The 27230-nt window shown below is 41.1% G+C and overlaps 1 protein-coding gene across 2 annotated transcripts in view; it reads right to left on the bottom strand.

Annotated features, from left to right (window-relative positions):
- The window catches only part of LOC6560308 (polycomb protein Asx), a 56801-nt gene that overhangs the window by 15717 nt on the left and 13854 nt on the right, over nt 1-27230 (bottom strand). The window contains exons 1-2 of one of the 2 annotated variants that reach the window (XM_043216263.1): nt 14725-14737; nt 13854-14556 (exon numbers count right to left, since the gene is read on the bottom strand). In XM_043216263.1, coding sequence (XP_043072198.1) covers nt 13854-14556; nt 14725-14727 — 706 coding nt within the window. In that variant the 5' untranslated portion in view covers nt 14728-14737. Of the gene's footprint in view, nt 1-13853; nt 14557-14724; nt 14738-27230 lie in introns of those variants that run through there. The other variant, XM_001986566.3, reaches the window with a different exon arrangement.

Raw genomic sequence — 27230 nt, 5'->3', positions numbered from 1 at the left:
CCGCTGTTTTTGTTGTTGTTGCTGTCGTTGCTAGTGATGTTGGTGTTGGTGTTGGTGTCGATGTCGCATTTGCCAACTCGCATTGGTATTTTGGTATTTGGGCTTTGTCTGGTGGGGATGAAATTTGATCCTCTGTACGGCAGCGGCAACAACAGCAACATCAACAGCAGCAGCAGCGGCAGCGGCGTATTTGCATTAAGCGTAACCTTTTGCTGCTACCACGCCAACAACAACAAGACCAACAACAGCAACAACAGCAACCACAAGAGCGTAAAGGGTGCGCTGGCAGCGCTGCCGCCGATACGCGACTGCCAAGGAGCTTAATTTGAGGAGGGATTTACGCTGTGGCATTATAATTCTTTCTTTCTTTGCCCAGTTTTTTTTTATACACTTTTTTTTTTTTTTATTATGCTCTTTGGTTACTGTGTGCTGGCATCTTATTGTGTTGCCGTGCTTCTTGTTGTTTTCTTTTCGATTTTTGCTGAGCTTCACAGGGATTAAGCAAATTTCTGAACAGATTTCCAGTTAATACGCCAAGTTCCAGTTGCATTGATTAGTTGCCGCTTGTGCGCGGATTAGTTGCATCGGGTTACGCTTTCAATGCCACATAAGCACGCATACAATAATGCACTCGCATCTTTGGACGCAAAGCCCAACCACAGGCACACAGACGAAGATACAGACAGACTGACAGCCAAGCAAACACAGCCACAGGCAGCCGCCGCACCACACAGCTGACAGCTTAAGTCCAAACAGTTACACAAAATAAAAAAAAAAATAAACAAAAAGAAATAAGACAAAAAATAACTAAAGCCCGCTAAAGATATGCCGACCCATAGACGCTGAATCCACCAACGCGGCAGCAAAACTTAAAATCTTAACCATTTATCCGCGCGTATTATGTGGCAACTCTGGCTAATTGCCAGGCCGCATTAAGCGTGGCCAACACACACACACACGCAGAGACACAAATATATAAATCTCAGTCAGAGCCACAGTCATAGCTGTTGATATATATAAAAACATTTGTTTTTTGTTGTTTTGTGGTGGGTTGCTTTGGGGCGGCTGGGGGCAGCTTATAATAGTTGCCGCAGTATGTGTGTGGATTGAGTGTCGACTATGTGTGTGTGTTTGTGTCTTTTTTTTTTGCACAATTGTTGTTAGTCTTTGTCACTGCCATCAACATCAACACCATCTGCGGTATTCAATTTAAGGGGATTAACTGCTAATTTTTTGCGATTTCACTCAATGCCAGCAAAGTTTTTATCGCTCTCTATGCCACTTTTTTTTCAAAATCACAGCACATACGTTGCCTATGTGTGTGTGTGTGTGTGTGTAAGTATACATGAACCAGTTGATATCCAACAACAGCCTGTGGAGTCAACAATGTGGGGAGACCCTAAAACAGAAGCCACGAGTCGGGATTAAATGGGCAATTTTCATGGAATAGATGCGGATGGACAAACTGTGATAGAATTTCGATAGGTTTGTCGAGGCTATCCACAGGAATTGTGCAATGCTTAGAATAAAAATATTCCGAGAATATTTTACAAAAAATGCGAATACATGAGAGTGCTCAACTTAGAGATACCCTGCATCTACCTCCAGCAAACACTCAAAGTGACAAAATTATATATGAAAAATACTAAATGAATTTTACTATATGATTAAAGCAATCGATGTTTTTTGTCCCGTGAACACCGCATTTATATAATTTATAATAAATTATACACATTTGCAGAGCATGAAAGTGGCACACAAATTCCTCAATAAAGAACTGTTTTTTTAAATTAATTTTAGACAAACGGCGGCAATTATAGAAAGAATGAATTCTTTTTGAACTGTGTAAGATTTATGTATCATTAAAACAAGTTTCTGTTGTAGTTTTCAATTAAGCTACATGTGTTTTTTATAATATAATAAATTATAAAAAAATTCACTTACCATTCATTCAATCCTAACTAAAAACAAAAAAAACTTCGTTTTTAACTAAAATCTTACATTTTTATGGTGTCACGCCCAAATTCTTGGAAGTTTTTCTAATGGCTTTGTGTCAATTAGGGTAAAGATAAGATTAGATATAGATATTATAGTTGGATCTGAGTTATGACCAAAAACTCTTATCTAAATAAATCTTAACCCTGCCCTGATTAATTATAATTATAAACCCATTTGAATTATAAAGTAAAAAAAAGTATAATTGGTAATTATTGTTGTAAGCCAATTGAATTTAATAGTGAATATAGTCCGGTTAATATTCAACTTATAAATTGTCAACCATTAAGCCATTAATTAATATATTTCATATTAAATCAAATTGTGAGATATATTTGATGCTATGTGAGTACATACAGACATCGTTGAAGAAACAACTACCACACTGGTTCCTTAATGTCACCTATTGAAGCAGGGGCTCAGCTCTAACCCGCTTCCAATAAATTAGCCTAGTGCCTGAATCTTAATCGGGCTATCGCAGCCACACACACAAACTCACACATACACACACACACACACACACACATTGCATTAGCAGCCTTGAGGGCATAGCTACCCAGTTCTATTCTCATCCCGTCAGCTGCTTTCACTTATCATTTTAGCCTTTATTTTATTTTCACAGCCTTATTCCTGTTGAGCGCTACGTGAGTTTTTTGTTGTTGCTATTGTTAATGTTGTTGTTTTTGTTGTTGTTGGTGGTGGTGGTGGTGGTGCGGCTTAGGATGTGGATGTGCCGTTGGTAAAGCGCTAGGATGGGCGCACTTGCCACTGTTTTGAGTGCAAAAGCGCGACGGCATTGTTGTTGTTATTGCTGCCACATGCATTGTTGTGACTGTTGTTCTTGTTGTTCTTGTTGTTGCTGTTGTGCCATCTCTCGGCTGCCAGCTTTAGAACTGCTTAGAGTATGTATATATGTCTGAATGTGTGTGTGTGTGTCTGTGTGTGTAAGCTCCATTGGGATGCCAAACAGTAGCACAAAACAAAATCTAGTGAACTTCATAGGGATTAGCCTGCACGAAAGCAACAGATTTAAAAGCTTTCGCTCTGCTTTTTAAGTTCATTTGTGCGCGTTGTCTGTATGAGTGTGAATCTGTGTGTGTGTGAATGTGTGTGTGTGTGTGTGTGTAGCATTGTTGAAGCTGCTCTGTAGACAAATGCGACTTGACAGTGGTGTGGCAAATCTCGTCTGGCGACAACGTCACAAACACAACCCCATCTTCAAGTGTATCTGTGTGTGTGTGTGTGTTGCACATGCCGGTTACACATGGTATTGGTCTTGGGGCACGCTTTGGCATAGGTCACTTTTATTGCACTAGCTGATGAGAGACGAGATTCGCGTAAGATTCATTCAATCGGCACACTTTGATTAACTCATGAACTGTTTTGGTATTTTTGGTTCTTGTTCGGCTCCTACTTCTTTCTACCCATGCGCGCACGTTTAATCCCCATGCCCTAAACATAATCCAATTGCACACAACCACAAACAGCAGCAGCAGCAGCAGCAGCAGCAGAACCACGAACAACAACAACAACAAGAGCACTTTTCGACCGGCGCGAGTTCGACACATTTTAAGCGACACGAAGTAAAATACAAAAAGAGAGAGAAAGAGAGCTAAATGTAAGACCAACCTTCCTCCAGCATGTTTGGCACGATACTGAAGCCCAAAGCAGAGCGCACGGCTCGTTTTGGCGCCCCATGCGATGAAAACACACACAAACAAAGAGCGCTCACACACACACAAACACACACACACACAGTCGCACGCACAAATACAATGGCAACTGCAGATAGCAACATGTGGCTCTCTGGAATTGCGTACGCTGCTCTCACATCAGCACACACACACACACACACACACACACACACACACTCACTCACACACTCACTCACACACACAGATACACTTTATCGCTCAGTTGGTGCTCTCTGAGCGTATTGCGCGCTCCCTTCGTGCTGGTTGTACGTTGAGCCTCGGCCGCATTACGCTTATCAAAGTATATCTCAGGGATTATACGAAATGAATGGAATTAAGGATTAATTTCCAAGGGATGTCATTTCGTTTTCGGATAATTCTGCCTGACTGTGCGTGTGTGTGTGTCTCTGTGTATGTGTGTGTCTGTGAGTGTGTGTTGGTGTTTGGTATTGCCCACAGCTTACGCTATAATGGATTCAGGTTCGCGCTGATGCCACATTTACAGAAACCATTGCCATGGGGTTTGGGTTATAAAAATACACCCGAGTTTATAATGCGGGTTATAAGACAGGGACGGCGAAATATTGCACATACCCAAATAACAACTAGGTGCGTATAGATGAAAATACATCTTAGACTGGATAAGTGCACAAGCTGTGAATAATGCGATATACAACAAAGTGTATACACATATATATATATTTGATAAGCAAATAATTCACATACTTATGCGGAACGACATAATATAATTGTACAAAAACTTTGATAAAAAAGCCAAAACAAAGTCAAAGAATTTTGTACTGTTTAATTTGATAAACAGAAAACAATAAATTATAATAAAAACATACAAATGGGATAGAAAAATGTAATTTCCAATGAATTTATTTATTTTATCAATAGATAATAATTACTATTTACCTAAAGCGATCCCAAATTGATGTTACCACAATTATCTGAGAGGAGGATTAGTTCCACATTTAAGTCCAGACAACCTAAATCATCATTTACTGTACAGCATAAATCATCTTTCATAAATATATACAGACATAAGTTCCATCACAACTTTAAGCTAATTGTGTTGTTTGCCCCCTTGCAATTTTAATGGCGTGCCAACGACGCCACTGCTCATTATAATACCAAGCGATCCATAAAACGAAGAGTTAAATCCGAAATAATAATCCCGCACGAAATTAAATCCCTCGCCCACGCGGCCACCAAGCGCAAAACCAAGCGCAAACCCGAAATACTGAACGCCACCGTCCCATCTCGTCTCTACGGCCTCCACACTGTTTGCCTGGAAAAAAGTTAATCCCTCCGAACAGCAGCAGCCGGCAACAGCGACGTCGACGTCATCTCATCCACCAACTCTGCCAACTGGGTGCTGTCACTGTGCGTCGCTGTGTGTGGCGACGACTCCCTACCCGAACCCCACCCTCCCTTCACACACTGCTCCCCAAACAAGCCGCCTTCAGTACTCAGCATGATTTTGGGCCTCTTGCTGCAGTTGACGGCGACGCTGGCAGCGCTGCTGGTTTAAGGATTAACACAGACGCAAACATTGCCAGCACACACAAATACTCAAACACACACAAATAAACACACACAAATAAATATACACTCACACACACACATATGGACAGCCAAAGCACGCAATGGGCAGCGCACAAAATCGTTGGGATTAATGTGGGATCTACTTTATTGCGAAAATATGCTCGACGTGCCCACATTCCCCACCATCAGCCCCTCGCCCCTCTGCACGCACCCACGCCATGTTGAGGCACTGGCAAATAATTTTGTGCGATGCGACTGGACGTTGCCGTTGGCGTCGACGCTGGCATGGATTGTTGTGACTTAAACGAATTGGGATTACGTTGCGTATGATTCATATGCAGACTAAAACAACAACAATAACAACAACAACAATGTAAGTTGTGGCGTGGTGTGTTGACCATGTGCGTTTCCATTTATGCATACTGCATTGGGGGTAGGGGCATTCAAACGGATTAGAGAAGAGCCAAAAGCTTACAACTCGCTGCTGCCCCATCCCCACCCCTTTTTGGTTGTTGTGCGCAAATTGAAAATGACCAAAGCAGCTGCCCAATATGCTGTGTGGATGCTCTGGATAATCCTCGAGGCGATCAATAAAGCGCCAGCCAGTCAGTCGGGGCCATCAGTCAGACAGACAGACAGACAGACAGATAGACTGAGTTGAGGGGGGTATTGTCAGACAATTGTGTGTGTGTGTGTGTGTGTGTGTGTATGTGTGTGTGTCTGTGTGGAGTGGGGGCCGTTTTGGCATGTGATGGGATTGGCATTGGGATTAGCAGCCCAGTCTCGAGAGCCAAGCTGCGACTCCGACTCAGCCACAGGCTTCTGCCAGGCATGCACCTGGCAGTGGTACACACTCACACACACACACACACACACACACACACACATACATACATACAAAACATTACTTAGCTGGCGGCCTAATCCCAAACTGCTGCTGCTGCTGGCTCCCCTCAAGCACTTCAAAAGCAAACAGGGACGAAAACAAAAGCTTAACTCGCTATGGCAAATGGCAAAAAGGAGTCGGAGTTGAATTGACGCTGCTGCGTCTGCGAAACGTGAAACTTCTCTTCATTTGTGTCTGATGGGATTAGAGCTAAAGCCAGATAAAGGGATAAAGGATTTCAAATTCGAAATGCGTGCCCTGCTGCGTTGCTAGCTGCTAGCTGCTCGCTGCTCGTTGCTCGTTGCTCTTTGGGAAAAAGTTTTCATGCCACCATTTGTTCCTGTTGCTGTTATTGTTGTTGTCCGCAAAATAACCCTCCACCTTCTCTCGGCCTCTCGCAAACTTTTGGCGCCAAATTCGCATGCAAAGCAGGCAAACAGACAAACAGTTAGAGAGGAAAACAGGAAGCGACGAAGCCAACGGCGATACCCTTTTGGGCATTTGTCTTCGGGTTGAGGTCCAGGTCGTGGATAAGTCGAAAACTTGATGCTTTTGGCTAATGTCCTTGGTTTTGTGGTGTTGGTGTTGGTGGTGGTGGTGGCAGTGGCAGTGGTTGTTTGCTGCACACCGTTTCGCTCTTGTTGCTGCTGATGATGATTATTATGATGATGATAATGATTGTGTTTGCGCTGGGGGATTATTAAAATGGCTTGCTTGGCAGTCAACGCAAACGCAAACTAATGGATTAAACTAATAGTCTTAATAAAGCGTATATCTGATATTCATAATTAGAATTTCAAAGAGCAATCAGTGGAAATATACAGATATTATCAAACTTTTTTGTAAGGGTTACAATGTGAATAATTTTTTATTGCGCACTTACTGATAAACTGTGAATATCTCGAATCAGTGACAAATCCATTAAGCTCGAACATTATCATGCAGGTATACAAGTACAAATTCCCTATATGTGAATCATGCTAGCCTTTAACACATTAATCGCATGTTAAATAAATGCTAGACCAAATTTCTTATCTAATTATAAAACGAAAAGCCCACAAATGCACATTACTCAACGACAAAGAAAGATATGAAAAACCGATCAAGGAAAACCTAAACTTATATAAACTTTCAATTCGGAATATATCAGGCTACATATATATATATATATTTATATATACATATAAAAAAGTACATACACACACACACACTTATCACACTTAGTGAGAACACACATAACCTGGCCCAAAACTAAACATTGGCTGCTTGGCCGTAAGCCGAAGCAGCTCCTAATTACAAGTATATGCCGAAATATGCTTAAGAAACCCAAACTGTAATTCCACTTGTGTATTAATACAATGCGTGTGTGTGTGTGTGAGTGTGTGTATGTGTGTGTGTGTACACGTATACACGCATTTGTAAGTAGCCAGCCAAAGTTATCGTAAGTGATTTATCATTGTTGTTATTGTGTTGTTGTTATACTCAGCATAGTACTCAGAATAGGCATGTTAGATAACTGCTCTGAAGGTTAATATATTTATACATAACTTTTAAAAAATAAATATATTAAATAAATAAATAAATAGACACTTTGCTGTGTGGAATGACTGACCGCAGAATAGATAGTAGTAAGAACGTATCTGAGAACTAATTAAAAAAAATATATTTCAAAGTGCCAAACCTTCTTAAATAATAACTAAAGATCAAAATAAATAACTTAGCAAAGGGTCAAGTTTATTTATGGAGTAATTATATATTTTTTTTTAATGCATTACTTCAAGTTAGTCAATTTAGTTTTGACAATTTTCCTTTAATCATAGGATTTCATAAAAGAAAGCACCAAGAATCTGAAGTAGAATCCAAGGCGAAAAGAGTTCAAGTAACAAATAGTTGTGTATACCCTCTAGCAAATAATGTGTACAATTTTAGCCCTTCTTATTATTATTTGCTCCACTGCCTGGTGGCTATTCAAAGTGTCTTGATAATCACGTGGCAGACAGTGTGTGGCATGCAGCAGCAGCAAGTAGACTACGTTTGTTTGCAACCAGTAGTATTTATTTGATTATAAGTCAGTGGTTGGCCAGGTGGTCTAGAGGAGAAAAGCGGGCGCAGAACGGTAAGGTTGCCACATGCGTCGCTGAAGACTTTAAGCCGTTCGTAATGCTCACTGCTCGAGTTTATGCACAACACAAAAGGTGCCCAAAGGATCTGGATGTGGATGTGGATGTGGATACGGATGTGGCAGTGGTAGTGGATATCTGTATGATATGTGTGGATATGTGTATATCTATGTATATTTGCAGCAGCAGCTGTTGATGTTGTTGCTGTTGTTGATTCGATTCGATTCGATTGAATTCGATTTGCTTTGCACAACATTTAAATCCTTAAAATTTGTAGTTTGAGCTTTGCACCGAACCAAACCCACCAGTCGTCTCCTGTTGTCTGAAGCGGAAGCTGTTGAATTCTCAGTGCGTGGCAGATAAGGATTAACTGGCTCCAGTGCCACTGTGAAAACTGCAATTTCACTCCTATCTACAGATACAGGTACAGAGAGAGAGAGAGAGGGATGTAGGGAGATTCACAGAGCTCACATATGCTACTAAGAGCGAGTACATGAAGTTGGCTTAACTAAATTGGTAGCACCTGCCACTCCTGCTGCTGCTGCTGCTGCTGTTGCAATCAGAGCTGCTGCTGCTGCTGCTGTTGCTGCAGCTTGGCAGCTTTTTTGTTTTGCAAATCCCTTTTTGCTTATAATTCGAAAATGTTGCCTCCTGTTGCTTTTGGCATTTATTTGAATTTGTATCTGAATCTATGCGACTGCAACTGGGCGACATATTGTGCGTTTATATCATGGGGTTATGGCTTTTTTGGGGGTGGCACAAATCCTATGCACAACTTGGAATTTGTGCCAGGCTACAGATGGGTCAAATCCGGGAATGGAGTATACCAAATTCGACTCAAATTCTCTGCTGCTAACCGGTGCTGCTGATGCCGGTTCTCTGTCTGGTTACTCGTTTCACATCCCTGTTGCCCTGTGCATAACGCTTAACACTTAAGCTGCAACCGCGCACATACTACAGACCTTGCCACCCTGCCACCCACGCGTCCTTGGGGCCACGCAGTCCAGGACTTGGCTAACGGCAGTGCAGAATCAATTCGTTCATCATATGTATTTGTATTCGTATCTGCACCGAACTGAAGCTACTTTTCCGACCGACCAACAATCGCCCCCCCATTTCCCTACAGCTCTTCACCCCCGATAATGCAATGCCTCCTGTATGGGTTGATTACCAGGAAACTGTGCGACAATCTTGATGATTTAACACAGACTGTAGATGTACCAGCTGCACCAGTACCTGTAGCCATAGCAGTATCCATACCCATACCCAAAGCTGGCATTAGGTATGGCCTTGCACTTGCTAGGGGATGATTACAGCACGGGGGGTGGCGGATTATACAAATGTGCACTTGTACAAGACCAGATAGAGTACAGTTTGACATACATGTTCAAGCTTTTTGGAATGGCATGTTTTCAAAAGCGCAAATCATCTTAAAGATACATACTTTTTTCGCAAATGTAATTAAGTTACAAATATTTAGTACATAAACTTATATATATCTGCAACTTACTTGGTTGAAATTATAATAATACGCTGATTGGAGAAATCTTGGAATGTGCTTTAAATTAATTAAAATTAGTAAATTAATTTAAACTTGTATGGAACAGAAAATTATTATTTTGAGTATTATGAGCAGGTTAAAAAAATGAATGTGCGCAAATTAAAGTCTTATTTTTGTTTGTTAATAAACAAATTATATTATTGATCATAAGAAATGAAAGCTCATTAAATTGATCTCTGCTTCGGAAAGGAAATTTAGATTTCCAATAGCAACTGGGCATCAATTGTGAGGCTAAAAATTTAAATTAAAATGAACTGAAAGCCACGAACAAAAACACACACACAAAATGGCGATCTGTTTGGAATATGCATAATGTGAGGCGCGTATTTTTGAATGCTGAGCAGAGCATATGCTTATGTATACAGAAAACGCCGCCGGGCTTATGTCAGTTGGCGTTGGAGTAGCTACTGTGACTGCCATATGGGCGCAACAAAACGGACGGTGACCCTGGCAACTGCAATAACAATAATAATAACAACAACACCAACATCAATGAAGCTTCGCCCAAAACAACAATGGTCGAGTGGAGGTCAATTGGTGGCAAGTGTGATGAAGGAGGCGCAATGTGGAGACAGGGAGCGGAGGGGCTGTTCTGGCGAACGCGTTGATCCACAAACGTGTCGTTAACTAAGGCGCAGTGATTTTCAATTGCAGAACGCGGCACACAAGTACAGGATGTGCTTGTGTGTGTGTGTGTGTGTGTGTGTGTGTGAGGTTGTGGCACGTGTGTGTATGTGTGTGCATAAGCTTATAGGTGCCATTGCCATTCGTATCCACTGCAAGTGAGTGGGCCAAGCCAGGAGACAGGGACCAGGGTCTTTTTGTGGCTGCCTGCATATTGACAAGTGCGGCCGTTTGGGGATTTATTAAGGCTAACGTATGAAAATTTTGCATACTAAACGCTGAATAAATCGAATCGAATCGAAATGCGACAAATAAAAATTGCCTAAAAATGAGAACTCTGTTTGCAACAGTATTATTTCTGTGTGGGAATCTGAAACGGAAACAAAACAAACAGATTTACATATAAACACACAAACACACACACTCTGGCAGCTGAATGAAATGGCAATGTTAAATGACAATAATAACAACAAATATAACAACAGCAGCAACAACAGCAGCAACAGCAGACCCCCTACATTTTCGCATAGTCGCCTGATGTCGTTTTGCTGTGCAAATCCTCAAAATAACAGTACACAACACACACAAACACACACACTCCCACACACATGACTATTTGAGTGAGACATTCACAAATTCAAACAAAATTCAAATCTAACACACGTTTCTATCCCAACTAGCATCTGCCTTTCAATTCATCCTGGCCCCCGCACAGGCAACGATTTAGCAGGCAGCTTAACAGCAACAGGGACAATCATCCAGGACACGCATAGAACAGAACAGAACAGTTTGGCTTCCAACTAAAACTACTCTCGTGTAAATGCATTGCAGAAGATTTCAAAAATATGCTTTATAAATAAAGGATTTATAAGTGGAATTTATTCAAAGTAAATCTAAATTTATATGAAGTATAATTAATAATTTGTAAATACCTTCAAACATTTTTAAAGAATGAATATAAAATATACAAAGAAAAAAATATATAATAATAATAATACAATAATCAAGTAAACCCTAAGTGTTTGAGCGAAAGCTGAAACTGATTGGGTTAAGTGAAAATCAATTACGAATTAAATTAAGAGATTTTTTTGTTATTACATTTTGAATTAAAATTCGATGTTTATGAATTATCTTTAAGAACTGAAATTCAAAGAATCAATATGCAAAATATTCTACAAAATAATTGTACTTCTCTATTTATTAGAATAACATTTGAGCATTAAATTTGCAATCTGCTCAGAAATACACATACTTATGCCGTGAACTGTAACCACCTTTGTAAAATTACAGCAAATTCAGAGTTTTGTATGCAAACTAGCCGATTGAAAGCGACGCGCAGCAAAGAAACCATAAATTGGCCATAATACCAACGGCAACCTGTTGAGCCACTCCAAAAAAGAGCAGCAAACGCGTTGCGTATACGCCGCGAGTGCCGGGCAGAAGAAGCCAAGGAATAAACAGTAACTGGCACGCCTCCACAGTTACTTCCGCTGTTGTTGTTGTTACTCCTGCTGTTATTGTTGTTGCTGTTGTTGTTGTTGCTTTGTACGGCTGTGTTGGTCACAGCCACATGGCCTAAATAGCTCCACAAGTGTGTACTGACATTCATTTGACGCAACACACAGCCACAGTCCCCCAGGCCAACTAGCGCCCCTTGTGTAAGTGTATATATACATTCATGTGTGTGTATTTGTGTGTGTGTGTGTATTTGTATCCTCTCTCTCATGTCCTCTCTTGCTCTTGCCAGCCACAGTCAAAGCAAAAAATGTTTGTTTGCACTCACTAGGTAAAATAAACGTTATGAATGCTTCATATGCTTAATCCAGGGGATTTGGATGCATATACGATGAGTGTATATTGTGTTGTACTTGTTTTGTGTTGTTGCGTGCTGCTTTGCCAAGCTGAACCTGAATGGATCCCATCCAAACACACACACACACACACACACACACACACACACACACACCTACACATACATACAGAGTTCGAATAGACTTTGCCTGGACTTGTGTTGGTATGCAAAAGGATTTCAGTTTCGGCAATCGACAATCTAACTGACAGATACTGTAGCAGTTGTTGCATAAGTATCTGAATATGACACACACACACATACGATTTTGAATGGGTACTGGTTCGCTCTTTGTCCATGGCTAAACTAGTATTGATGAACTAAACAAGATTACCGCAACAGGGCCACTCAAAGATGCGACAACACAGCGAGTAAATGTGCAAGTGGATGCATGCCTGTGCTTGCTAGTGGTTATGTGTGTGTGTGTGTGGATGTGTGTGGCTATTTTAAATGCGTAGCAAATCAGAATCGCAGGTCCACATTCTACTTATAACTAACTATATGTGCGTCAATATATAGCTCAGTTAAAGTTGCACAAATCCTTAAAGCTGCCTCTGATTGAACCCCACATTGCACACATAATCACCAGTTGCGAGCTGAGAGTAGCGAGTAGCAAGTGGCTTCGGCCACTGGCATTTTTATAATGATGCGGCTGCCTCTATTATTGAGCGCTCCACTGAAGCTGATGGACGGTTTCTGTCTCGCATAGCCGGATTAAGGGTATTTGTGCGCCAGCACGGAAATAGCAAAGCGCTCTCTCCCCTCCCTATTTCCCATTCCCCGTTGAGCTGTTGCGGCTGTGGCAGGCACAGACTGGCTGGACGGGATTTGGACTCATGGATTTATGTGATTTATGCAACTGTTGTTTCGATTTAGTCGAAATTTGATTGTATTTTCTAATGCAACCCCAGCAAATACTTGAGCATGTTAACAGTTTTGTGGTTAGAAGTTAGCATTTATGTAAATTTTGTTATTTAATAAATTTTGTGTTCACATATTTCTCATTTAGTAGCAATTTGGCAAATATACATGAGAAATAAATATAAATAATGTTATTAATTATATGACACTTTTAATAAATGTTTATGCATATAAATAAATCTTAATTAATAGGTTTTTTTAATTCTCTTCTTTTTAATTTTGTGCGTATTTGTATTATGTATGTATTTTTTACATAGATTAAGGTTTCTTCTCTTCTTAGAGGTATTAAAAAGATTTAGGTGACGATTTGGTATACAAATCTGATAAACAAAATCCGTCGGTGAAACATAAACGTTTAAAGGGTTTCAGTTAGCTTGTTGATGAATGCAGAATAAAAAGAATTTTCTTTTAAATTTACATAGCTTAATTTGTCTTGTATAAGCCATTTATGAATGGCAAATATTTATGTTTGGAGAGCTAATTAATACTAATTGCCACTATCTTTCCTCTCTATATGTATTTATATAAATAAATATCTATATAAGGTTCGTCTCTCTTGCTCACTGCCTTTTATTTACTAGTCTTGTAGCTAGATCCATTTAATAAATTTATGAATAATCAAATTGAATTGAAAGCCAAGTTGTCTACTCACGATTCACTTTGCTGACATCGAAGTCACGTCGGGAATCCAGAGCCGGATGGCTGAGCAGCTTCTCGGCCTGCTGCTGGGCCTGCACGCCCACGGCCATGCCCAGAGCAGCGGGTGGCAGGCAGGAGATGCTGCCACGCTCCTCGCGCTCACTCTTCGGCGTCGCCGCGAGGGATGCATTCTGACTAGAGCCCGTCGATGAGGACACCGCAATGCTGCTGCCAGCATCCGAGTTGTGCATATGTTGCTGTTGCTGTTGCTGCTGTGATTGATGCAATTGCTGTTGCTGCTGTTGTTGTTGCTGTTGTTTTTGTTGGTGCTGGTGCGGCCCAAGCCCCAAGGCCGGCGGGCTGCCCTCTGCGGAACGTCGACTTGCGGCATTCGCTGACTCTGTGCTAGACTGTGACTGCTGCTGCTGCTGCTGTTGTTGTTGCTGCTGCTGCTGATGATGCTGATGCTGCATCTGCAGCTGGGTGAGCTTCTCCTGCACGCCCTGTAGGGATGCACGTCTGTGCTGCAACTGACCAGGTCCAGTGCCGGCCTCTTCGGTGATGACGCTGTGCGATGGCGACAATGAGTGTTCCTTCTTGACGACCATGTCCATCAGACTGGCGGCAGCCGAGGGTGATTTGGCATTGACATTGGCGTTGGCAGCAGCCACCACAGCCGCCGCATTGGCTGCTCGGGTGAGGGCCAGTGCTTGGCTCTGTAAAAATAAACAGTAATGAAATTTATTGAGTTGTATTCTCGTAATAGATTTAAATTAACAATCTGATGAGCCTGGCCCTAAGACTGTGACAAATTGGAAAGATAATCGTATCGCTTACAATCATAAGACCTGTGGTTCTCTGTCTATATTTTAATTTAAGCTTACCATAAATTATATTAAAAATTGTTTGAAAATGCAAAGTTTGTGATCAAAAAATTAGGATTAGAAACAAAAGTCACCGGGTACGATTTCTAATTTCATTTAAAATCCGTCTTAGCAGTAATCAAATGTATGATCATCTTGAACAATTTTAGAACTAGATTCATAGGAAAATTGGATTATAGACCGAAAACTTTCTTCAAGATTTAGAAGAAAAATTGCCTACAAAGATTGGAAAGACATTTAGGTCTTTCACAATTTGATAGCCGAAGTCGGATTTGTTCCACCTATTCTTAGCTGTCATATCAATGATCTTACTGATTTCATTTGTAGTACATATGTATACTTATAAACATCAAGAGTTGTTCAATTTAAACCAACATTTATTTGCAGTGCTGAAGACGATTTAGTTGAGTATTCGAGTACCTATTGTAGCTGTCTATTTATTTGCTTGTGCTTTTGTTTGTCCAGCTAAGTGTTGATTTGTCTGCAATGCGAAATTTCACTTTATTCTCTGCAGTTGAAAATAAACACACACTGAAAACAACCCAAATTTGCTGTATTGATTGATTAAGTCGCCAATGGGGCAAGCTCTCATCGATAGTGGCAGCTCAAAAGATCCAAAGCGTTTCAAGAGTTCAGCTCGAAGCTCCGAAGTCTGACAGGCGTTGATTTCTATTGATTTGTGCGGGGCTCGTTTGGGGCGCCGATTTGTTTGCTTTCTATAATTTAGCAGGTAATTTGGCGAATCACGAAATTGTCTTTAATGACGCGAGGCTTAAAGCCCCAACGATAACCCGCAACCCGCAACCCGTTGCCCGCACCACGAATCACCAATCTTCTCTTCTTTGTCGCTCAACGGAGCGTAACTAAATTAATGTTTCTGGACCGTCGCCTCACTCTCTTCGGCCATTAGGGAGCTATTTTTTATTTTATTTTCTCCTTTTTTCTTTTTTTTTTTGCTTACAATACTCGCATTATCATACTATTAATAACCGACAGCATTGAAATCGAGTGGCAAATGGCACATGGAAATCGAAATAAGCGACGGCTTTCAGTCTGTAGTCTCTGTGGCAGCATCTCAGGGCCAGTCCCACTCGTAGGCACCCTAATTATAGCGGTGCTACCGTTTACCGTTTGTGCGCAATCACTTTGGGGGCGGGGAGGGGGAGCTGATATTCGCCTGGCACGCAAGGAATTCCTACAACAGCCTACACACACAATTTTTTTTGGTTGTGCGAGACGACGAGGAGAGCAAACCCAAAATTATGGCATTCGCATTCATTTGCGGATCTGCTGTGCTGATCGTGTGGATAAACTTAAATCGAGCCGAAGCGAAGGTTGTCTAAGCACCATAACCATAACCTCTGCCTGGACTGGGGCTCCTGTTTCTGCTTCTGCTTCGACTTCTGCGTTTCACTCGCCTCTGGCTAGTTTGTCAAATGCCGGGCAAAAACTTGCCGCAGCCCCAATTGCCAAAAATGCGATCCAAGTGCTTAGCAAAATGATAAACTAACTGGATACCCTGGCAAAAATGGGTGTCGTTAGCCGTAAACTTATTAAGTTATGAAACATTCGTTGCATATATTTGTATGGGTCTCGTTCGCTGCACTAATACAATAATATTATTAATAAATTGTGTGTTAAAGATGATTAATACATTAATTTCTATTTGCAATGTCCTCATATATTTCAATGATCTATGCCTATGTTTTGTCCACTTTGTGTGCAGGGTATAAACATGAAAAAGGGTAGTCAGTGGTGCAACAACATTGGCATCTACATCATCAGCGTCCTCGTCATCTTAACATCAACATTCACATCCACATCCACATCCCGATCGAACGGCGTCTGTTTTCTACAGTAGCCGCGTCGAGTTAGCGATCAGCGACAGCAGCCATCGATCTTATGTTATAATCATCGTCAGAGCCCTGGCCAGCAGAAAATTCATTTACGCTTTAATCAATTTCATTCAGAGAGCCAGCCACCGCCTCTGCCTATGCATTTGCCAAAGATTGCACAGGACTGAGACAGGGGCCAAGTGGCCATGTGAGGCTCAAATCGAGCAACTTTGCCTAAGGCAACCGCCGACAATTTCAGCTTACATAGTCTGTATGTGTATGTGTACATATTACGACTGCGACTGGGGGTCCAGGCTCAGTGCCACGCCCCATTGTTGGCTTCTGTTGGCCACATGTCAAAAAATTGACGAAAATTCGATCAAAAATTTTAATTGATCGCCCTGCAGTGATTCGCTCACAAAATTGATCTTGCTGTGCGTAATTTTCGGTTGCTCCAGACTGAAGACTCGTGTTGTGATTATGTTAATAGAGGTAGCCTCCCGATTGCCACCAGCCCTCCCCCCCTTTAAAATGCCTCCCTTAATGCAGCTGAACAACGATTGAAGCGTTGGCGCTCAACACAGCCGGAAACTGATTTGCCAGCGGCACAAAATGCCAATAATAAAACATACTATGTGTGTACGTAGTATACATATAGACCACACTTTACTTCTTATGCAGCTGATCCTGCGACTGGCTCATAAAATGCTAATCTTTCATTTTTGCTATAACTACCGATATATCAGTGTGCTCCAGATCTCAATGAAGCCCTCGACTTCTTGCACTTATCCAGCGCGCATCGCAAAGTAAAGGCATTTTAATATTAACCTGTCAAAGGCCATAATTGACAACGATTAACTTTGTCTTTTGTTCGAACAGCACAGAAAATTTACATTTTTATGGTTCAATAAAATAAATCAGCGCGTACAGCAAGACCAGGCACAGCAGCAGCACAAAAGAAAAGAAAAGAAAAGAAAATGGAATGGAAGAGTTGTTGTACTATAAACGCAGCACAGTGGCTACCAAAAGTAATTGCAGCACATAATAATCTCGCATTTAATAATCCTCATTAAAGCGCAAAATCACGTCGCAACAGCCCAGCCAGCCAGCAAGGGTATCAAAATAAAAATATGCTTAAGCAAAATGTGTTGTTGTTGCTGCTACTCCAGGCAATCTTAACTTGTAGAAATATCACCACCTCAAAAGGGACTCAACTGAACCGAAGTGGACTAAAGTGAACTGGCTATAAGTTTGGCTGTGTCTGTGGCTATGGCCAAAATTAGAGGGACCCAACATTTTTCGGCTGACCAAAATACAAAATTCCAAACAAGCAGCCGAACAAGCGCTGAACTGCTTCTGTTCTGTCCTTTTGCACCGTACCCCAAAAAATGCCAGTGTGTGTGTGTGTGGATCAGGGGGAGGAAGGGAGTGGTCATGTCTTACAGGGGGCTGGCAGTCCGGAGAGCTCACATCAATCGATGATATGATGAGCTGACGTTTGGGTTGACGTTTGCTTGTCGTCAATACGTCGCCCTAATAACACGTCGCAACAGGTAGTCCCCGGCCATCAAGCGGACGGACTGAATCTGATTGCGACACAGATACAACAGCAACAACTACAACAATATCTGCAGACGAAGATTCAGATATAAATACAGATGCAGAAGGGAGCTAAATAACTGAGACGGAACCATCGTTTTGGGCGCTGCGGAATTTCAGCAATTGCATGAAAAATATGAAATTAGTTGGCTGTGTGGAAAAAGTCGTCAAACTGAAGCTGAAACACAAACTGAAACTCAAGCTCAAGAGTCAAAGTCAGAGTCAGAGTCTTCACTCTTTAGTTCTTCTTTACTTGCAACTGCTACTGGATTTTTTAATGTGTTTTAATCATCAGAGCAGTTGCCTGCTGCCTGTTAAACTACTCCCTTCAATCACCCTACCCTCCTCGGCCGTTGCTCTGTGCGGACTAAATTGTTTTTTATTATCGCTCGCTGCGTTCGCTCTGGCGATTTTCATCTCTGATCCTTGGCATCGTGGCACATTCCGTTGGGCTATAAATCGTTTTGCCTGGCACCATGGCGCTGATGCCTGTCCCCTGTCCCTGTCCTTGTCCTGGTTCGTGTCCGTGTTTGTGTTCGTGTTCGTGTTCTGGTTCTTGTCCTTGGCAATATCATTTGATTTAGCAGCCATAGGCATTAATTGTTTTTGTGTCATTTAATCAGTTTTCAAGCGACTGCTGCGTGATGCGAATACCAAATGTGTATTTTGATTTCATGCTGAACATCAGCAACTCTTCAGTCAAAGAGCTCTTGCGAGAGCGGCAGATAAAGTTGTAAGCTTAACTCATTTGTGATTGTGTGGGTTCCTCAATTAGTTGCCATAACTTTAATGCACTGCAATTGCTAAGTGGCAATGAGTGAAGTGAGGCAAGTTCTAAATATAAACATAATATTATCCCCTTATGACTGGGTGATTCTAAAAATCGGTTACTTGATCTGATCGTATCTAATGCGGTCTTCGACTTTAATCTATTTAATTAATCTGCTGTAGTTTAGTTGTGGGTCTTGGCATACAGATAATAAAGCTATCAATGAAATGGGGGAATAGCTATAAATATAGGATTGTAGGTGATTAAAAGAATAGATTATAGATTGGACCGGCTTTCTGCTAATCGTATTCTGAATTTCATTTGGTTTGGCCTTCCACCTAAAGTCTATATACTTAATCTTCTTGTGATTGTTTGTCTAGGTAAACAGATTACATTGCTTTGAAAGTTTCCCTGAATAGTGACTGCATATGAAGTCTAAACTTAGATGCAAAATATTAGATTTAACCTACACCAAGTGCTGTTGATCATTGGATGCACGCGGATTCTTCAAGTCTTTGTCATAGCTGATTCTAATTGCACAGTTGTCACTGTCACTTAACGTGTCGCTGTCGTGTTGTCTGTCAGTTGTATTCCTGTAGTAGGCGTTGATGGTCGATCGATCAGCGAAGATCGTCGATAGTTGTGATCTTAATCGCTGCTTCTGTGCTGAGCTGAAAAGTTGCTGAAGCTACCAGTTCCAATGACATTCCTGTTTGTCTGAGATTATGTCTGCTTTGGACTTGTCTGGCTCTGAATCTGGCTTACTTTTTGTTTTTTTTTTTTTTTTTGTTAGTGGCCAATGAGTTGGCAGCTACCGCTGCGATCATGCCATTACCATTACCATTGGCTGCCCGGTTTTGGCCTTTTGTGGCTGTGGCGTGCGTTTTTGTGATTGGGTGTTGGCCCGTTTTTATGCTCTTTGCTGACTGCTGCCTGTTATTAATTATCAACGTCGCAGACATCGGGCGATCATCGTCGTCGTCATCATGTTTTAGCCAGCCTGAAATTCCCAAGCGAGCCGCAAGCACGGACGCAGACTGCGTAGAGCTGCAGTTGGGGCGAGCACCAGAATGTGGTATGGGTATGCGGCATTTGGCATTCTGTTTTGCTCAAAATATCATTTTTGTTTGCTTCGTTTTTCAGTTTAGTTGCGCTCAGCTTCAAGTTTGAGCATCAGTTTCCTTGTGTTTCGGCGTCGCTGTCAGCTTTGCCTTTTGGTAATTTGTATGAGATATTTGGAATTTCTCAACATTTACCATTTATGTGCATATGCAGCAGCCGCAGCAGCCGTAGTAGCAGCAGCAGCAACAGGCTGACCAGCTTCTGTTGCTTCTGCAGCTCCGTGGCATGCCCTAAACGAAATTGTGATTAAGTGTTTCAATATTAAAGTGACGAAAGACCCGGCTCGCTGATTGCCAGGGCAGCTTCACTCTTTTGGCCATGGACCCAACCGATGCCATTTCCAATTCCATGAGACCGAATCTCTGTAGTTCTGTAGCTCCGTTGCTTTAGCTGTGGCATTGCCAACGATGGCGAACGTCGTGCAAAATAATTAAAAATCAGCCAGCGTTTTGCTGGCCGCCGCGGCGCCCTCTTCTCCATGCCCGACGCCCGCGCGTCTGTGAGTGCGAAAAAACGCCATTTAAAGATGCCACAAAGCCGCAGATAAGCAAAGCCACAAACACAGACAGGGACAGCATTACAAGAAAGACAGAGAGAGAGTTAGAGTGGAGCGAGAAAACCGGTTGACAAAACACATGACTCTCCGCTGTTACACAGTAAAAAAATTGTGTTACATTTTGATCAAATGCAATCGAAACATGAGTTTAAATTTATACTACTATATCACAATTAAATTATTTGGTATTTTGGATTTAAAATAAAAAATTAAACTGTTTTTATATGTGTTTTTTTTCTGTGTAAGTTACTCTTTTACCATAATATATAATAATGAATTAGTCAAATACCCAGTGCTGTTTACTTTTACTTAATTATACTTCGAATCTACAAATGTTTTCACTCAATTTGTCTTCCAATTTAAAGCGGTTTTAATATGTAATAAAATTGTTTACTGTGTATGCGATCTGCTGGACGATAGCCCGATCTGTCTGCAGCTACCGCTGTAAAAGAATGTTTAGGAAATGACAAGCGCTACCAACTACGCAGCAACAGCAACATCAGCAACAGCAGCAACATCAGCAGCAAAATTGACGTTTAATTATATTTCATTCGATTTTATTTTAGTGGAGGGTTTTTGGTAATGCTGCTGCACTCGCGCGCATTAATGATGACTTGGCCTGAATTGCAAGCATACACTCAATAATAACAATAATCATAAAGGCTGCGCACAAGGGAGCCCAATCGATGTCCATGTCCATTTTCGAGTCCATGTCCATGCCCATGTCCATGTCCAGGCCTTGATTATGCGCGCGTTCGTCGCACGTCGCTCTGCTCTCTCTCTCCCTCTCTCTCTCTCTCTCTCCCTCTCTCTCTCTCTCTCTCTATCTCTTTCTGTGTCTCTTTCCTGCAGCTCCATCTCGAACTTGTGGCATCTGCAGACTCATTATTTCTACTCCAGCCAGCGTTGGGCATTAATTTGAGATCATTGCTACTGGTCCTACTACGGCTGTTGCTGTTGCCGTTGCTGCTGCAAAACTGTTGCAAGTGCGATCCATGTTGCCAGGCGATGCAATGTGATGTGACACGATGGCACAGACGATCGGGCCGAAGGTGTCGAGAGCTTGAAATGTTGAAATGTTTTAAATACAAAAATTAATAAAGCTCTCTCGTGCCAAAGCTCAATGTCTGCTGGCATTTTTCAATTATTACCAGCTCCGAGTCTGACAAATTATTAACTTAACACTTTGTCCCACCACGTTACAGAAAAACAGCTAAATAAAGGCGCGAAGTAGACACGAATATTTTGAATAACGACTGCCAAAAACGGGGCTAGTTGTGAACAAATCACTTCCGATCCACTTAAAAAAATTAATACAAATTCGTGAAATTATTCGTCTTTCAATTGGTCTGTCACAAACATTCAGTTTGTCTTAGCCTAGGATACAATTTCTGAAGCAAATTTATGTGCAGTTAAATTCCAATTAAATTGTGTATTAATCTTCAATAATGCGAGTCAAATTTATTTAATCTAAGCCTAAGTAAGTCACACTTCAGTTGGTTTATTTAATTTAAATTATATATTTGTGGATTATTGAATGCTCTTAAAATCAATAATTATTTACATTTGCTCGCCTATGCCTGTAACTATTAATGACGTCAAATTTAATTTATAGTTCACTTCATGCCACCCCAATATATGTATATTTTTGAATATTTTTTATTCACTAAGTTCATTCAATTAAATTTAACTTCCTAACAACTTTTGTGAGAGATTAAAGCTTCTCATACAACTAGTATCGACGTTTTTGAACAGTGACATATTAAGTATATACAATTTAATACGCAGCTTGTGATTAGTATTGTCAGAACTCATAATTAATTGTTTACAACTTGCAACATAGCAAATACAAATGACAGGTACTTGGCTCTGATCGTGCGCAACGTTTGCATTTGGGTGTCCTATATCTATGTACCGCTTGGCTCAGCAGCAGTAACAACAGCTGACAGTGGACACAGCTACGAGGCAGACAGGAACTGGGCAGGTTAAGGCTCAGGCCGAGGCCCAAGCACAGTCACAGACCGGTGGTGGCAGTGGCAACAATAGCTGGGCGACTGGGAACTTTGTCAACTTGGTCTGGCATATGTAGGTGCCCTTGCCAATGCCAATTACAATTTCAAGTTCAACATGGCGGGCGGTATAAATTGCTTGGCCAACGCGTTGCACCCTTCACAATATATATATATATATATATGTATATATATTTTTTTTTGCTTCTCTCTAAGCACCATTCTCATTCTTATTTCCATGCCCACTCCAATTCCACTTCCTCGGGCGAAAGAGAAAACTGAAACTCGTTCAACTGTAACTTTGTCGGTTGCTGCATTTGCGCGCCGCTAACTTTTCACATGTGATTGTGATCCTGCCGACTGCCAAGGGCCAGGGGATGTCCACGTCCAGTTAACCGCTCCCTCTGACCCTTCAGTTGTGCATTTGTTTCATTTGGCTCTGTTGCGCTTGAGGAATTCCTCGCACAAAATTATTAGTTACACATATGTTGGTGCCAGCCTCTCACCCTCCCTCTCTCTGGCTCTACCAATCTGTCTCTATACTTTTCTGTCTCTCTCTCTCTCTCTCTCTCTCCCTCTCTCTCTCTGTGTTTGTATATTTGTGTGGGTTTCTCCAATTATAAGTCAATTAAATAGGTTAGCATTTATAAAAGTTAGAAATAAAATGCAAGGGACACATTTTGTCAAGCCCGAATGAGCAGCAACAAATTTATGAAGTTGACTTCTCGGGATCAGGAGCGAGGAGCATCCCAGAGCAGAGGCACCCCTAAAACAGTTGACAGGACACTTTCTCTGCAGGTCATTAAAATGATCTGGGAATGTTGCTAAAGTGTGCGTCTGTTATTTATGATCGCATAGAAAATACCCTGTGAGACACACAAACAAATTATTTAGCTATAAAAAAACGTTTATTTTTTATTCTTTTTAATCAATTTTGAAGTCGCACAGTTTCAAATTTGAAATTGACAACAATTCCAAATTATGCCAATATTTGTTATTAATTAATTCAAAATACATGATGTGATGCCTGATTCTGATTTGTATAAGAAATATAATAAGATCTAATTTAAAATAAAATAATTCTATGGAGATTTTAAACTATATTTTAGGAGTCACAAATTAAAATTAGTTCAGCTGTTATAAATATTGCAAAATGTGATAAAATATCAAGTTTCTTCAGGCTTTTAAGTATCACCTGCCCGAAGCCAAAGGTCAGCTTGAAAGGGAACAGTGAGTACGTTATGTAATCGCCTGTTAGATAGACAAATTAGTCCACTTGTGTGCCTCTGTGTGGTATTTAAATATTTATTTATCAATCAATAACGCCACATTCAATAACAAAGCAAAGCACATAGCACTGATTGCCCAACTCTTGACTGAATGCTCTCGTCTTCTCGAGAATCATGCAAATTCGAAACTGTCGAGGCCTGAGATCGAGTCTGAGGCGCACATTGACAATTGTCTCATTGATCAATCATTTAAGCAAATCGAGCGCGAGCAACCAAAGATACAATATCAGAGCAATCAAGTGATCTGTGAGCCTAATCGACACCAAGAGCACCACTTGCAGAGATAGAGGAGGGGTTGAAGTGTGTGTGGAGAGACACATTCATCTGCTTGGGACCTAACTATAGCCAGCAAGTGGCAGCAAACGATTTTAATTCAATCGCACCAATTAAGCTTTAAGATAGTCAACAGCTACCGAAGGCGCCCCCAAAAGTGGCACGAGCGTTGGCATTGGGCAATTAAAACAGAAGGCAAAAAGAAAATATATATAGTACACAAGTATATGTACACTGAAGAAAAATATTCTTAAGCAATAACAATTTGTTTTTATATTTTATAGTTAGGTTGGGCTGACTTTTGAATAGCTTAAGAGCTGCTTCTGTTCTTATCACAAAATCAGTTAAACTCAAGAGAAGACGATTCAATTGTCACCTTCGCCGTTGAGTTTAATTTAATTGATTCTATAAATGTTCCCAGTGCACTTGTACATGTATGAAAAGCGTGAAAAGCGATCAACCAAACGAGCAAATAAATAAAAATACTCGCTGCTACAGCGCAAAAAAAAAAAAAGAAAAACATGGACAATTTGCGTCACTGAAAATGCTCGACCTACTCAATGGCCCCGATGGGTCGACTTTAGCTATATGGAGAGTGCGGAGTCGGAGTCGCAAGAATGTTGGTTCATTTCTTTTGGTCCACACTAATCTGTTGGGGTCAATCGATGTTAAGTAGAATCACGAATACCAAATTAATTGATGCTGATATATGCACCATGATGGTCCCAGCTCTGTTGCCTCTTTGGATATCGGACTGTTACTACTCAAGTTTTTTTTTTATCATCTCATTGGCAATGTCGTGCGATACAGTTGATCAACCTCTCACACCCTCTCTTTGCAATCCTCGTAATAGATGTGTGTCAATCTGTGGCATATTTCTAACACGCTCTTTGTTTGTATGTGTATATATATATATATATGTGTGTGTGTGTGTGTGCTGAGTGTCAAACTGGTAAATAATACCCAGTTCATGTTTTGAATTAATTTTAATTGAGATTCATTTGTAAGCAATCAGTTAGATTGTTCAGTTGACGCGCTTAAGATGACGATTCTGATTCTGTTTAGCATACAGTCAGGCAAGTGATAGGGGTAAGACTTTGGATAGAGAGAGATATACAAATACATATCGATATACACAGATGTTAATGTTTTCAAATTTTTTGTCCTTGCTGGCAGTCACACATGGCCAACTGTATAAATTGGTTAAGACTCATTTGCTATATCCTTTTGGGCTGCTTTTATGCTTGATGGATTGGCATGTGAACGTAAATGTCTCAACTACAACTTCAACACAGACTAATAAGTCGAATTGTAAGTGTGAATGGGTGTGTGAGTGTGGGGGGTCTCTAAATGCGCAAATAAATGGCATGGCTGATATACGTAATTAATAAAGCACGCCAACAATTATAATTGAAACAAGTCTCTTAGCGCCAAAGCACTCGTTGCAACAACACGTTGTAAAAAGCAACAACAATTACAAGAGCATCAGCAGCAACACTTTGCAGCACAGCAATATCAAACAATCTTAAACTTAACAAGCCAAAACACAAACACCTGGCAAGTAAGCCAGCAACCTGTAACCTGACGCCTCCTCGTCATCAACCATCAACGCCAGAGCCCTCCCCCAAAAACCGAAACGAGACGCGCCCCACAAATGTTTGCCCCTGGACAATCATGAAAGCTGCCACAGGGGGCCCCCCACTTCAGGTTTCTCTGTGTGTGAGTGTGTTACATCTATTAGCTACTTGTGCAGCTAGGAAAATACCAGTTGCCACTGCTGCTGCTGCTGCTGCACGTGAGGCAAGACAAACAATTAGCCCCGGCAAACCGTGGAACGTGCGGCCAGCCAATGCAATTAAGCTAAAAATGTGAAAAATACGTGTAGCACAAAATCAGCAGCAGCAGCAGCAGCAGACCAGATAGCAAAGCCGACGGCATTGCTGCAAGGATTTGGGGGCATGCCGCGGCATCTCTGCGGGAAGCAGCAGCCATGTCTGTCACAAAATACACGCGCAGAAATGAACTATTTATCAATAAATAAACTAAGTTATTTAGCACAAAATATGTGATGTAAAAAATGCACTTCATTTTTTATTAATCTCAACTTTTATTTTAGGGGTTTTTTCAGGCAAATTGGTGTGAATTTTCTTGCGGTGTAGTCTACGCTTTATGTTTTGAATACGTACATTTATGCTCTTATCTGATCTTCTATAATTAAAGGCGTCATTTAAGAAAATTAAAATTCATTTACGAAATTATTAAAAGCAAAAGATTTATGTTGTAAATATATATAAAATATAGCATGTAAATAAAATCGTTAAAGATATGTTTGGTAATTCAAACGAGAGACGAAAATGAATATATATGGATTTCAAATTGTGTTTTGAATGTGTCGTGTCGACAGTTCAAAGTCAACATTAAGTATATAAATAAGTGCAGTCGACAAAAAGGAAATCAACAAGGAACAATCAGAAGATTAGCCCGGGCTTCAGACCAACAACAAGTGGGTCATTTGAACAGCTGTGCGCGGGCGCAGGAACTGTGTCTTCCTGCGGCTGTATTTGCGTCTTTGTGTATCGTTGTAAGGTGTAAGACACCCGAAGTAAGACAATAATACAAAAACAGGAAGCAGCTCGAACCAGTGGCACAGCTAACGGCAGCAATACAATGCAGCAACTGCCGTTTGCCCCCGATAGCCCAGAGCCCTATATAGATAACAAAAACTGCAGTACATTGCAGTGCAGAGCAATGCCGTGCAATTTAGTTTGCAAGTAACAGGCGATGTCCTGCCTGCAGGACTGCATTCAAGTGGAAACAAGCATGACAATGTGTGTCAAGGACGGGCGCCAAAGAGGCATAGAAAAAGGCACAGCTGTCACGGGCGCCACAAATGCCAATTGCCAGCACAGACAGAGCTCAATCCACTCACCCCAAGGGGGGCGGGTCGGTGGGAAAAAAAAACACACACAAATAAAAGGACAACAGAAAACCGCAAGCCACTTGGTCAGAAATTGACCGGAAGCTCTTATTAATTTGCTATTAGCGATAGACAGA

This window comes from Drosophila grimshawi, unplaced genomic scaffold, assembly GCF_018153295.1.
Source record: "Drosophila grimshawi isolate 15287-2541.00 unplaced genomic scaffold, ASM1815329v1 contig_1367, whole genome shotgun sequence".
Taxonomy (NCBI): Eukaryota; Metazoa; Arthropoda; class Insecta; order Diptera; family Drosophilidae; genus Drosophila; species Drosophila grimshawi.
Note: the sequence above shows the minus strand (reverse complement) of the source record. Positions and strands in the feature narration are given on the sequence as shown.